The sequence below is a fragment of the Setaria viridis genome, chromosome 5 (assembly GCF_005286985.2).
Source record: "Setaria viridis chromosome 5, Setaria_viridis_v4.0, whole genome shotgun sequence".
NCBI lineage: Eukaryota > Viridiplantae > Streptophyta > Magnoliopsida > Poales > Poaceae > Setaria > Setaria viridis.
Window position 1 is genome coordinate 8,084,660 of NC_048267.2, and position 14,717 is coordinate 8,099,376.

At 42.8% G+C, this 14,717-nt stretch overlaps 2 protein-coding genes across 5 annotated transcripts; both read right to left on the reverse strand.

Moving 5' to 3' along the window:
• Nucleotides 1-497: 497 nt before the first annotated feature.
• Nucleotides 498-5,777, reverse strand: LOC117858219 (uncharacterized). Of its 4 annotated transcripts, none has more exons than XM_034741248.2 (5): nucleotides 5,540-5,777; nucleotides 3,644-3,898; nucleotides 3,290-3,366; nucleotides 1,670-2,888; nucleotides 498-1,358 (listed from the first exon to the last, which is right to left on the reverse strand). In XM_034741248.2, the coding sequence occupies exons 2-5, from the start codon at nucleotides 3,798-3,800 to the stop codon at nucleotides 736-738; spliced, it is 2,076 nt and encodes a 691-aa protein (XP_034597139.1). In that variant the 5' UTR covers nucleotides 3,801-3,898; nucleotides 5,540-5,777; the 3' UTR covers nucleotides 498-735. The 4 variants fall into 4 exon arrangements, with proteins under 4 accessions (XP_034597139.1, XP_034597136.1, XP_034597138.1 ...); XM_034741245.2 differs by having other exon boundaries at nucleotides 1,523-2,888; nucleotides 5,540-5,775; XM_034741247.2 differs by having other exon boundaries at nucleotides 1,523-2,888; nucleotides 3,644-3,912; nucleotides 5,540-5,775.
• A 3,348-nt stretch (nucleotides 5,778-9,125) lies between these two features.
• LOC117857367 (very-long-chain enoyl-CoA reductase) lies at nucleotides 9,126-12,978 on the reverse strand. The gene is made up of 4 exons (XM_034740003.2): nucleotides 12,790-12,978; nucleotides 12,601-12,640; nucleotides 9,526-10,280; nucleotides 9,126-9,441 (listed from the first exon to the last, which is right to left on the reverse strand). Exons 1-4 carry the CDS (start codon nucleotides 12,856-12,858, stop codon nucleotides 9,373-9,375), a joined length of 933 nt encoding a protein of 310 aa, XP_034595894.1. The 5' UTR covers nucleotides 12,859-12,978; the 3' UTR covers nucleotides 9,126-9,372.
• Between the last annotated feature and the right edge of the window lie 1,739 nt (nucleotides 12,979-14,717).

Sequence of the window (14,717 nt, forward strand, 5' to 3'; positions counted from 1 at the left end):
TGCAGCAAAACCAGCGATATGTGTACACCACTACCGCAACGCCTTTTTTTAAAAAAAAATAAAAGAAAAAGAAAAGCTAGAGCATCGGGGTTTTTACCTTTGGGGATCTCCAAGCTTATTATCTGGGCCTAATCCAGGAGCACCCCGCCCCGAGCAGGAACAATCGCAGTCTGATGACTAGGGCCCATCAGGCTTTGAAGTTTGAACCATCGTCATGGACCGGCTCAGTATATCAGCCCAGAAAAGCCCACATGGCTCAAGTCTCTTTGGCGTCACGTTCATGGCATCAGAGTATCAGACGATCTCAGGAGAATGGATCCGATCAGTGGAAGCAAACTCAGCAATATGCAGCCACAAAATCACCAGTGGTTTGAGCAGAGTAGAGCTTTGTAAGCGCTTTTTTTTTTAGAACCGATTCACGAACTGCCATTTCTTTTTGCCTTTGCCTACCTGACAAAGTGACAAATAATCATATTTATCAAGATTATACATACAAATAGTACTTAAAAACATTTCCTCCATTCATTTATAGTAACCAGCATGCAAAACTTTCTAGCACATGAATTGAATTCCTAACACCTAACAACAGTACTCCCCAATCCCCAGATTATGTTTTCCTCCACCGATGAAAAAAGAATCTGTAGTATGTACATCAGAATGATTCCAAGCCTTTGCTCAATATAGAATTCCTAACCCCCCCAAAAATGTAACGGGACAAAAAATAACTAGCTAGACTCAAAACTCTGCAAGCTGAAGAACGAGCTCTGTCAGAAGCTTGTCAAACACAAAGTCTGCCACCTTGTTCCCCATATCATCAGCATCTTTCTCAAAATTCATCCAGTGGTCGCTCTTTGCTAGGTCCTTCGACAAAATACTGTCGACTTCGATGCTTGACCATGGTCGTTCATCTATACGACAGCTCACTCTAGACCACAACTCCTTGAGGCCACGGTGTCCCACGGGTTTTGGTCTACCGGAAGATGAGAACCAGGAGAATCTGGACTTGGAAACAGAATATTTCTTGTAGATGTCGAGCAACGCTTCGTTTGTCAAATCAAACAGAAGCAACTGATCAGTAGACATATCAGTGAAGTCACATGCTGCTGCAGCAGCTTCGTAGTGTTGGCAATCCTCTTCTTGGAGAGCTCCGATATTCTGTGCGTACCATTCATCAAGTAGTATTTCATTGCTGAAGCTCGACTTCTTGAATATATCCTTCACATAGTTGAACTCTGCTTCGTGGATTGGATCTACTTCGAAGCCATTCAGGTTGCCAAAGTCACTTTCTTGCACAATATCAGTGTCAACTGAAACATCAGCATCATTTAAATGGAGAATTCTTGGCTTCAGTGATGTATCTGCAAGAGGCAAAAACAAAGAAAATGTAAATAAAAGAATTGTAACTAGTGCTTGCAACAAGAGTAGCGCAAAAGTAAATTCAAGATCTAGAAGTGTTACTGTCACTGGTGATTTTTTACACTAGTTTAATAACTGGGCCATGAATACTAAATATAAATCTCACCATCCAGCAGTGTATATTTCATCGGACTAGCAGGATCATCTGAGAAGGCCACGTCAAGAACAGATATTGGACTTTCAGATTCTTGCTTGCAACTTAGACTTATGTCAGCTTCGAATTCGTGACTGGGATCAGGAACACAAGAAGTACCTTTTATTGATTTTTGAATCTGGAACGCGTGCATTTGGTTGTCTTGAGAAGTTGGTGTTTGTTCTTCTGCAATGTTGGTGTACTCTGAAAGAAGAGTAGTGCATGAATCTGCTTGTACTGAAGAGTGGATCTGAGCATCATGACAGGTTTCTACATGCTCTTCTAGGATGCCAACTTCTTCTGACATTGAATGGGCAGCACACAACTCGAATTCAGCTGATGAGGGAACCTGATCATTATTATCACAGGTTGCTGCCTGTTCTTCTGAAGTATCAACGACTTCTGAAGGTGAAGGAACAATATAAGAATCTTCTTGAGCTGAAACAGCAACATCACCCTTTTCCTCATTCATGTGTTCTTCAAGAAAAGCAGGTTTTTCAGGGTCACCAGCAACTACATCACCAGAACTGTCATCCATAGTAACTTCAGCATCTCCATCAGCATCAGTTTTCTCTTGAACATGCGGTGCCAAGGCATCTTCTGCAGTTACAGGATTTTCATCTAGTCTACCCAAACCTTGTGATCCGAGTTCAACTTCAGAAGCTCTTTGCAATGAAGTCATGACACCAGGGGCGTCCAGAGAATGATCCCGAGTAGACTTAGAGCTAGTCAGTATTCTTTTGGATTCACTACTTGAAATGGCATCAAGTAAACGAGAGTAATCTTCCAAAGATTCATTGAGTGAACGTGAACGCCGAAAACCTTGATTTACATGCCTCTTTGCAGCAGTACCAATATAAGGTTTCAGACCATCCCTATCATACGTGGCAGAGGCTGATCGGGGGAGACCTTCACTGATTATATCTCCGCACACCTTCTTTCCATAAGGGACCTTATGAAGAACTCCATCCATCGAAATGCTACGGTGGCTCTTTCGCTTCACACGACTGTCATCTCTTTTTAGGAGCAGTGAAGAACTTAAATCACTAACACAACCATCTGGGATGCTAGATGTAGAATGGCGCAAGTTTGTGTCGGTAGCATTTTGTAGTGACAATTTAGTACTATGTGAAGAGCCATCACCACTGGAAGCGGATTCACCATCAATAACATATTCGTTGCTTTCCAAATAGTGTATCGAAATGGTGCGCAATAGCTTTGGTGCAACAGGAAGCATCTTTTCTTTCTGACCTTCCTTTCCATATAATTTCTTTAGAATAAAGGACCTCAAACTAGCTTTACCAGAATTCTTTTTTGAGGCCTTCTGTTTTTTTCTAATCTGGAATAGAAATGAAAGGAATAAATTAAGTTAAACTTCAAATGGTTCAGTTGTCTGTTTAGGACTGTGTAGTTTTAGAAGGCACTTCTATATACTGCTTGTATTAAACACTACATGCATGTATCCAAAGAATATATGTGTATACTAATGCCAACCTTACAGCTCCGCAATAAATGTGTAGAAATAGTAAGCAGACAGTTTCAGAAAAAATAGTACTCATTTGAACTAAAAGGGAAAAAACGGAGGGCGCGGCAATGCATTTTTAAGTGCTTAACCATCAAGCAGCAAATAGGAAGTGAAGATGGTTTATTGATGACAGACCAGGAGATCATAGAAAAATAAAAATAAGTATTATTCAAGGAAAAAACGATTTTAAAGTAAGGATGGGTTATTCAACATACTTCAGTATTTTTCTCATCATCCATGGTGCCACTGTCTTCGTTTTTCAATGGCGCATAGCAGCTTCTGCGTCTACCTCCTACATTGATGAGCATAATTTCTATAATTATTATTTGTTCACACGAATTCAAAGTACAGTTTTGGTTAAGTCCACATAATGACAAAAAAATACCAGCACTGAAAAAGCGAAATAGTAACCAGTTATATTTACATTGCATCATTATCTGTACAGGTTGTCTTGATGATCAAACATAAACAGCTTCCAATATATGAATTCTCAATTGCACTCCACTACCTTATGCTAATATCCAAGTCCATTTCACAAGTATCAAACAATGAAGGACTCGAGAACTTACCACCACTGCTTTTCCGCTGACCATGTTTCTTGTCAGCTAGCATCTTCATGGACCGCAGGCGACCCCGAAATCCAAAGAACTGAAGAATGCCCCATCGGCACCCATGTAATTCCTTGCCATAGAACGCGGAATCCTGGTGGTGCAACAGCTGGGCCATTTGGTGTTTGCTCGCCAGCAAAGAAGAGGGGTGGTTCCTTATGAGCACCACCCTTGCAAAATAAGGGACAGGCCTTCAGCTTTGCTCAACTTGCCCACCTGTCATGAACAGACTGTCCGCTGATTAACAACCTCGCAGATAACACACCTAATGCCTTTCCAACCTGAATAAATCATTGCCTCCAGACCATATTGAAAGGCGTATATGCACCAGACAAATTTAATACAGGAAAAGATGGTCTCCAACCAAAGTACCAAACCCACAAAATTAACAAGCTAAAGTAAGATAATAATGCTGACAAAATGCACAAAGTAGCATAAAAAAATCATTTGCACCATAATCTATGAACGTGCAAATAAAGCCATCTTAACAGGGCTTTTCGACCTTTTCCTAGACTAATGAACGAAAGATGCTGACGCAACACTCCTCTTCCCAGAAACACGCAGGCAGAAATCCACCAACTGCAATGGAGGCATTTATTAAGACAGACCAAATATAAGATATCTTTCCATATCCGTGTTAGTTAGTGTATCCCTTGCTAATGAATACTCAGATTAGCGTCTCCATTGCTAATGAATAACTAGGTGATTATAGAGGAATGAAAGGTATATGCCACCGAGATAAAGAAGAAAATAGTGATTGTAAGTCCTTTTTTAACAGTATACTAAAATTCATGGACAAACATCCTCAGTACAACAAAAAGGGGAAAATGAACACGCACAAGAAACAACAAACGGAAGTGGGTAAATTTCTCATGAGTTAACAATAAAAATGTCTACCTAAACATTACTAACAATTGAAAATTGAGGGGCAAAAGAAAGCAAAGCAGAAATGTGAACCTATACTATAGCATCACAACCCTTCAAATAAAGAACTAAGTCCATTGAAACAGTGCTAAGCTACATAATTTCTTTCAACGTCTAAGGGAAATTTCCCGCTGTGAATTAAAGGGCAACCTTTTGTAACTGTACTGGCTAATAGCCTAATATAATCACCACTTCCTCAATCAATCAAATCATGAAGTGCCAGAAATCCATCTTCAACAAGTTCAAGGGGGAGAAAAAAAAGGCACCAGGATGATTTCTCAATGCTTTCCAAGAGCGAGAAAATACTTCAGAGGAGCAAATACATGACTCTACAATCCACATGTACCTCGAACCATGAAAAGGTAAAAAAAATAAAAATAAATCACCTTTCAGCCCCATGTCTCCAACAGGATCCAAAAAACGTGACAAGATTTATGAATTAGTGGTTACTGACCCGTCAGGCTTAGGACTCGAAAACAATCATAATTCATAAGCAGCAGGGAATAATCCTGATGGGCATACAAACAGAAATGAAAAGCAGTAAACAAATTTCAGTCGGCAGTGCCTAAACGTGACATCTCTAAACATGCTCTCTACGATCCAAACAAAAACGACGAAGAGAAAAGGCATCTCTTCTCTTCCCAGCAAAATCAGCGCGGAACGAAACGCAACCAAAGCACGGATGAATAAAAACGCGTCCTGAAGAACACGGATGGAAAAACAAAATCACCTCCAGACTCGTGAGCTGACAGCGTTCGCAGCACTCCGACTCCTGTTGGTCGATGAAACCAGCAGAAACGTATGGACGCCTTTCCACGAACAGATTAAACGCGCACGCAAAGCAGCGCCGCCATGGAACCCAGCCACCCAGAATTCGCGAAACACGCAGCAAAAAAGGGCCCAAAGATTCGCTTTTTCTCCTCCGAAACTGACCTTGGGTTCATACGACGACGGCGCCGCCTGCAGACGCAAATCTGGTAGGTTTTGAACCGAGGATCGGAGACTCTGGATTCTGGAAGGGAGGAGTTGGTGAGGAACGAAACGGGAATGAATTGAGTATGGAAAGAAACGGATGGATCCGGGAAGCGAGGAAGAGGAAATGAGAGGGGGGTTTCCGTTAAATTCTGGTCCGTGGCGGCCCCTGCCCGGATGCCTGGATGGCGGGTGTTGGTAGTTGAAAACTTCCGCCGCTTGGACAGTTAGGTTTTTATTTCTTTTTACGAGGATTAGTTTATTTTGTTGTTGTTTCTGTTATATAGGTTAATCCTGTGTTATTCTCTCTAGAATAATTGTGACAAATTCGGCGGTGAAAATATGGATTCTTTTCGGTTTGATCTTCTTTGTACGTTAATGGTGATTTGATATCGTATGGTGATTTGACATCGTATATCATCGTATGAATGATTTTTATAAATCAGCCGTGGGAAGAAGATCGTGATTAGGAATAGTGGCGGTGTGTCTTACTCGTCTATGGATCCAACAGAATATTTGACAATCTTAAATATGAGATTAGATACCGAAACGCATTTGACATGAAGATCATGACGTAGGATGACGTAGTCTACATGGAAAGACAGGAACTAGTCGAGGATTAGTAAAATACTCGTTGTAATTGTAACCAACCGACTTGTAACCCTACTCCCAGCAATATAAGATGAAGTGGGGACCCCCTCCAAAGCAATTCAATCCAACCAATACACATGACGTAGAGTATTACGCAATCTAGCGACTCGAACCTGTCTAAATCGTGTATCTGCGTTTACCTTTGAGTTAACCAAAACACTACCTTAAGCAACCCTTGCCGAATTTAAACACTGACAGGATTGTAGAGAGCGTTTCCAACGGTGAGGTGAGGGTACAGGAGCCTTGCACACGTGGTGCTAGGGGCGGCAAGTGGAGAGGCCTTCGCTCCGTGGAGGGTGACGATTGTGGTGTACCGCTTAAGGCAGGAGGCAATGGCGGGGGGAGAAGAAGACACAGCGGACGAGCTAGATGAAGAAGAAAGAGAACCCACCGTCTGATCAGAATCTAATATAAGAAGTGTTCTTTTATCCCCATGAAAAAGGTTATTTTCAATCCCTTGAATAATAGCATCATCTTAAGGTCACTAAACTGCATGTCAGCATATGTTCCGGCTTGTTCACGTATACGTGCATGAATTATGCATAGAAATCGAAAGGAAATAACTTTATATAGTTTCTTTTAAAATTATCTAACAAGTTATAATAGAAATTAATCTGAACTCACGAATTCTTCTTTTTAAACAAGAACTCATGAGGGTCTATGATTGAAATTTGTCTCTTTCTGTATCTATTTGCTCTAGCATCATCTTAGCTTAGGTGATTAAACTTACGCTTGTCCTGAGAACTAAATCCAAAAGACGATGATATATGGGATGGTGGCTATCATTGTCAACTGCATAGCGAGCAAACTAAGGACACCAACAAACGCATAAAGCAAGGCAAGGTATGGTGAAAGTACATAGAACCGCGTTGTCGTCCAGCCAAACGGGCTTTATTGCCTGGCTTTTGGAGTGATAAAACCATTTGCTTTTGTGTTCCAAAGCCTCATGTTCCTCCTTGAATTCAGACCCCTTTTCGTAGACTTCACCGTGCGTACTACTCGTTGGCATCGTGGTGGGCCAGAGGAAAATGTTTGTGTGAATTTGACCCCTCCCAAGAGATTTTTTTCCCAATTAAAAAATCAGCGAGTAATGATTTCAGAAGAAGAAGTGAAGGGTAAAAATACCTAGTCAATGCCTGCAGCAGTGCCAATCAGACTTGGCATGATTTTTGGCTGATTCTTATTGGCTGCGAAGCTATCATTGGAGTGTCAAAGGTAGGTCTTCATCATGAAATAAAAGAGATAAAAGAAAATGGTAGGAAAGGATGAAGTTGGGCAGTCTTGTGCTGACCTTTTCAATATCCCATGCTTCCTCCATATAAATTGCATTATATTCCGGGCTCTCTAGAATTTGTCAATTTGCAGCTTGGCCCTATATATCTTCCGCAAAAATTTCATGTCAAATATGAAATTGAGGTACAATTACCTTGCAAAAATAAAAAAATAAAACAGGGTTAACATGAAATCAAGGTACGATTACCTCGCAAAAAATAAAAAACAAGGTACCTTCATCAACCAACTTCTAGTGAAATCATCCAAAAATTCTTGTGGAATCCCTACTTGTGTTTTGTGAAACGGATGAGAAAGCTTCAGTCCTTTTTGCACAACAACTGAACTCCCAACGACCATGAAAGGCGTGAACCAAGTATGTGTCTAACTCTCAATTCTCATGTGAAATTCTCGTGTGAAGTCAGCTTCGAGATCGCTGCCACAGCTAGTGATGTCATAAAGAGTTCTCACTTACCCATGACTAACTTGTAATGGGCATGCTGATGCTTGAGCATCTTTTTTGGGCTCCGACTGCTACTACCAGTGATGGAGCATAACGGAAATATAATGTGATAAAGTCAACCTTGGAATCGCTACAGACATTCTAGGGTCATATCTTGCTCAAGCTGACCTTTTCAGTGTACCGATCACAAAGAAGTTTCAGAGCAAATGACCGGATCAACCGGTCAACCCGGTCAAACTCCGACAATCCTTCATCATCCGATAACCTAAAGAAAAACAAAAAATAAGAAAAGAAAAAAAAAATCCTAAGATCTTGTGGCTGTGGATTCTTTGAGATGACCTGAAGCGTCAAATGGAGCATGGAAAACTTCCAGTACAGATGTCGGAGCTGAAAGGCTGCCGTTAGAGACGACACTGCAATTGACTGGTCACTGCTCTCCTACCTTGTCGCTTTGCAGCCGTAGCTGACAATACAAGCAGTACGGGTCAGTGGTCGCAAGAGACCGGCTACAAGGGAGCACGCCGTGAACGAAAGTGATGGTCAGCAAGAAAGTTTCCGGTCTAATTGGTGTACTGCCACCAAACGTCTTAGGTCTTACGCAATTCGTTTGTATGGGGATAGGGGATTCCTTCATAGAACATAATATAATTCTAATATTGATCTGTACCAAAACAATGTCGTAAAAGAATGCTTAATGTCACAAAAATAAACATTTTTTCCTTGAAAAGAGAGCTGTGTGACACACAATTCATTCATCATGGTGAGATCTGGTAGTAATTGACCCCATGGACATGGAGGCCCATACTTGAAGCAAAACTAAATGGGGCCTGCAGAACGTCCACATGTGCAGTTGCGAAAGAATTCTATGTGCTTGGTCTTGGTGACGAGGATGGCAAGCTCAAAAGTAGATGTCGTTGGTACTCAACATGATAGCTGTGCCATCTAGGAATCCAACATCACCGGAACCGCAAAAATCAGCAAGAAATCATTCGCCATGAAGCTGCCCTGTATGCCGTGCAATCAAATTGACGGCAACAATGTCAAGCATCAGGATATGCAAGTTTCAGATGAGATATGCAGGATCATAGGACAGCAATGGCAAGCATCAAAATGAAGTTATGTTTGCATTTACTTCTGCTTGGACAAATGGGGGCGAAAAGAAGCTAACATCAGATGAACCTTCCAATGTATTACTATATCGACAGGAACACAACAGAATATCGAAGAAAAATTTAGCATCCATCTTTCGGATTAGAAATTTCAGACTCCGGAATCGAAGTTCCACTGGTACAAGGCGTGATTTAGTACAAATGTTTGCATGGTATTCATGACTTGGAACTTCTTCTGAACACTGGAACGCAGTAGGTATTGCATTCGTGACAGGCCAGCAGCAATCGCAATCATCACCTCTTCACAGGAATGGAGGGAGAATCACCCAGCGGCGAGGATACTTCGGCCTCCCGTCCTTGCCATCAAACAGCTGCAGAAGAAGCATTGTCAGTAAAGATATGAAACATGCGTAGTAATTGGTCAGTAAAGCTATATCAGGGGAAGCACAACTTGCCTTCTTCAAGCGGCTGTGCTTGCCTAGCGCCCAGTTGGTCATGATGCTTGCAGCCACCACGAGGAAGATGTAGCCTGCTACAGTCTGAGTGGCAATGTTGAACCCAACCCACTGGTAGATCTCGGTGGTGTAGTTGGCGCAGGTCACAATGTTGAACAAGAAACCACGAGGGATCTGGTAACCACCGCTACCACTTGGGCTTCTGAGGTTTCTCAGCAGGATGTGGCAGTAGAAGTTTGCAATCTGGCAGATGATCCCGAAGCCAAACCCAATCTTCATCTGCAGTTCACTCACTGGGGTGTAGAGCGGGTGGTTGCAGTAGTAAGCGATGTAAGCGCCGAAAGTCCAGTAGTAGGCACAGTTCCTGAAGACGTTTGACAGAGGTGATGTCGCGTGGCTGAAACGGTGCACGAAGAATGTCTCCATGATCCTCTTGAAGTAGTGGAAGCACCAGTAGTACATGGCATAGGTCTGGACAGGGTGGATGACCCGTTCCCCCTCGTACCCGAAGAATTTGTAGACAGGCAGATAATAGAACATGGGGTAGATGATAAGAGGACCCAAGTACTCAAAGAAGAAGAGTGTGCTGTAGTAGACTTGTGGGCCTAAATCTTTGAAGACTACAGTCAGTGACCCGGAACCCTTCTCACAGTATTCTGATAGGCTGGCTTTTGGATTGAGGACAACTGGCTTTCCACCTTTTCCAGGTTGAAGAGGGAGGGTGAGCCGCTGTCTAGCAGGATAATACTTCTTAGCTGCATTGTGCAGAGACAAGCAGTTAGCAAACCGTACATCATAAAGAGAAAAACTGTACATTAGGAGGAATGTGTGCCAGGAGACAGCAAAACGAGACTAATACATGATCAAATATTTTCATCCAACCCAGACACAGTTTCATACTTTCATCCAACCAGATTGACACAGAACATTTTAGTAGATGCAAACTATAACATTATTCTCAATATTACCAATGAGTGGTACAAGCTTGAAGTTAAAACAGTATCCGGTTGCATCCAATAAAACAAACTACACTTACTTAGCTTTGCAGTAACCTGACTCCTAATTTTAGAAATCTTGTAATGCTTACTAGACCCACTTAGAAAGATACCAGTTCTCCCTTCTCAGTCACCTTTTCTGGTTCATATACCTTTGGTAGAGCATCATGAAGCTACTTTAGAATATGTATACAAGCTGCAAATTTGCATGCCAGTTTAGGAAGTGTTTGTTATTCCGACACATTCAACCAAATCTGGAAGTAAATTAGCCCTATGATTCAGGTTTAGAAGTTGAGGGCAGATAATCACACCACTGCAAGTTGCCATATTGCAGCTCAGCAATCCATGTTAGTAGCATTTGAAGCATTTAAACTGCACTGCATAACCACACATGATGATATACTCTAGTCTCACCCAACCACATGGTGCATGCCAGGAAACCTTCTTTAGTGGTCCAACATGAACAATAAGTGCTTGTGCACACCACCCTCAGGATAATATTATGGTAAGTAAATAGACTAACATGCAGATCTACTACACTATGCAGAGTGTACAACTGAGAAGGTGGTGCCTATAAATGTGACAATAAAACCATAAGGACACAAGATGCATCTTAAACTTTTATCACATCTGAGGCTAAGATGTGATATTTCAAGAAGTAAACATGGCTATGCTCATCGACAATGCTCCAGAAGGTTAACAATTTAACATACAGAAATTATAATCCTGACAGCACTTGGGCTTGAAAAAACAGAAAACAACGTATAAAGAAGGAATGTAGATCTTAAAAATACTTTCTGGTTCTGTCAACCAATAGCAAGAAGGTTACATTAACCCCAGAGGAACAACCATATTAAGGAGAGCATTTGTGCAAACTGCAGAGTACATACTTTTCCTATTAAATGTGTTTTTGACATAAACAGCTATGCTTACATACTTTGAATTAAACAGTGCTGAACATTATGAACGTTGATAGAATGCAGTACGGAAGCTATTTCCAAATACAGTTGAAAACCCAAGAACATGTCCCAAAACCAACTTCAACAATACGGCTCAGCTACACTTCTTCCCATCTAATTTGTCCCTTAAGATTTCTTTTTCCACAGCTCACGAGTTACAAAAGTGTGTGCAATTTTTTAGAGAAGAAAAATAAAAGCCAAAGGTTGTGAGTTGATGCTGATGGCCAACTCCCTCCTACCTAAACAGATCCTAACGACCTGTAGAACCAAAATCCCAAAAAGAATCCATACCAAACTGGGCAACTAAGGAGAGCAAGCACTTAAAAAGATCCAAGGTTAACTAGAGTTGTTGACATGTGGTCGTGTGGATTGAATCACAAGCTGGATATGGCTGCAGCATAGTATTGAACGAGTTGTTTGCTAAGTTAGCCTCTTCAACCCTATGAATGCTAGTGCAAAGCATCATGGATCCACTACAGCTTCCCTCACTTTTCCTGTTTCCTTGCAAGACTGGAATGAAAGATTAACACACAAACTGCATACCAAGTCACCCCTAAGCACTATTGTGCCCAAAACACAGAAAATTACAGAGAGCAGGATAAACCTGCCATCTCACAGAAGCATCTGCACTTAACTGGGCATCAGATCAGGCAATCACTGAAGCTTAGAATTTGCTAAAAAAACAGTTTGCAAATTGAACGCACAGGATTTTTTTTTAAAGGCAATGATGCGGTTTATAGTAACATGAAGCCTCTAGAATAGAAGGCTATTAGGCTACAGATTGAATTGTTAGCAAAGCAGCTAACTTGATCATTTCCTTCCCATATTTTCAAGAATCAACACAGCAGCACTAAACTATTGGTCTATTGGAAGAGCATAAAAGGTACTTGTACGTGACCCCTGCAAAGATTACTAGCCGCAACTAGAGCAGGAAGTGCCCACAGATTCTTACTTGGCAACGACACTGGCACACAGCAAGCAGCTCAAGTTCGTTCATAACTCCAGAACACACAGAGTTGTTCCTCACAAGTCATAATGAAACACAGCAACGCATAAATGGAATACAGAAACTGCAGAAAGCGCGAGCAAGAGGTTAGATTTTAGCAAGCGAGTCCACTTACTCCTGGCATGGATGGCCTCCTGCAGATCCGCGACCTTGGCCTGCAAACGGGGCCGAGAAGGCAATCAAAATTCAAACCTTTCCGCGAGATCTTAAACCCCAACGAGGAAACAAAACCTCCCCCCAGGAAGGCAGGGCAAAGGAACCCAACCCCCGGCCGGAATCAAGAGCCGGCGGCGGGAGCACGTACCGAGTCCTTGAGGTCGATGCCGCCCTTGACGACCTCCCGGCCGCTCCGGGACACGACGGTGACCTTCATCCCGCCCACTCCCGCTGGTGGAAGCAGCAGCAGTAGCGAGGCAAGGCGTGGCGGTGTGGCCGAGGAGGAGGTGTGGAGAGGAGGTGGAGACAGACGGGGCGGCGAGGGGGAGTGGACGGAGGGAGGTGGCGTATTTGATCCCGCTGCGCGGCGGGGCGCGGGGGCTGGGTGGGCCCGCGTGCAGGTGGGGGGCGTTGGACCCACCGGAGTTATGTGGCTCAACTTCTTGGTGTGGACCAGGTCCATGGGCGTCCCTGAGCAGTGTACAGTTGTATAAAACTCGGTCTACAAGTTGCGAAGCTTGTGAACAGTGAACTTGTTGCTCAAATTCAAGCTGCTCTGCTGATGATCCAGGTCAAATGCTAGCATTCGCCTCGTAAAAAGATCGGTCGAATCGTGCAACACCGTTGTAGTTGAACCGTAGACTGATGTTTTTGTTGGAACGGAACTAGGAGTACGGAAGAGCATGCAATGCATCATTGTCAGCCGGTGCATGGTGGACCGGGTGCACGTGCACGGGAGCAGGGCATCATCGGCGGCGAGCGGAGTAAAGAGGCCCGCAGGGAGGGAGACTGACTGCTGCTGCTTGGCAAGTTGGTTGGTTGGGGAGTAGAGCGGGCGGCCCAACGGTCTTCCAACCTCGACTGACCCCGCGCGCGCACGCTCTTGCCGTGCCGCTCCATCGATCCCGTGTCCTTGCCGGCCGGCCGCGGTCCTTGGTGCCGGATGGGGCACCAACACACCTGCACGTCTGCTGTACTTAGACTAATCCCAGTTCAAATTTTATACTCAGCATATACGATGACATGGTAAATTAATTAATGATGCCATAATCAGTCTCCGACGCACGCTTGACCCGAGTCCTTGGCAAGCCAGGGCTCTGATCTGGCTGGTTCACAAAGCACTCCGAGGGTGTGAGTGGAGGGCCAGCATAGACGACCAACGCTTCATGCGAGCTAAAATTTGGTCCTGCCCGTCAGTCCATGCTAAGAGCAACTTCAACAATAATCTCTACTCCAGAACCTCTACTTTCTGAGTAGGGACTCTTAGGGGATGTTTGGATACTAAGGGCTAAACTTTAGCCCTGTCACGTCGGATGTTCGGATGCTAATTAGGAGGATTAAACATGAGCTAATTATAAAACTAATAGCAGAACCCCTAGGCTAAATCGCGAGACGAATCTATTAAGCCTAATTAATCCATCATTAGCGAATGGTTACTGTAGCACCACATTGTCAAATCATGGACTAATTAGGCTTAATAGATTCGTCTCACGATTTAGCCTAGGGGTTGTGCAATTAGTTTTGTAATTACACTACGTTTAATACTCCTAATTAGTGTCCAAACATACGATGTGACAGGGGCTAAAATTTAGCCCCTGCCTTCCAAACACCCCCTTACTACTTTTCTGAAGCCTACTTTTTGCACACAACTTCAAGGGCCTCTACTTCTCGACCCCTACTTATTTTTCTCTTCTATTTCCATACACACTCTACACATAATCTTTATTTTATACAACAACGATTCAAATAAAATATTTATAATGAATACAAATGAACCATATTTAAATTCATAATTTCAAACACCACGATTGAAATTCAAATTTATTTTTTCCAAACATAAAAACACATAGTTATATAGAATTAGGATCATCTCGCAACATGGTGCACAAAAAATTAGGATCACACTAGCTAGCACCATGACGTGCCCACAAATGTTCCACGAGATCATCTCGTAGCTTCACATGAGTCTCCTTGTCCTCAATCTCAAGATGTATCATTAGGAAGTCCTCAATTACAAGTGGATGGCGATGTTGGTATTCCTCTGGCCTCAGCACTTCACCACCATCTTGATTATAG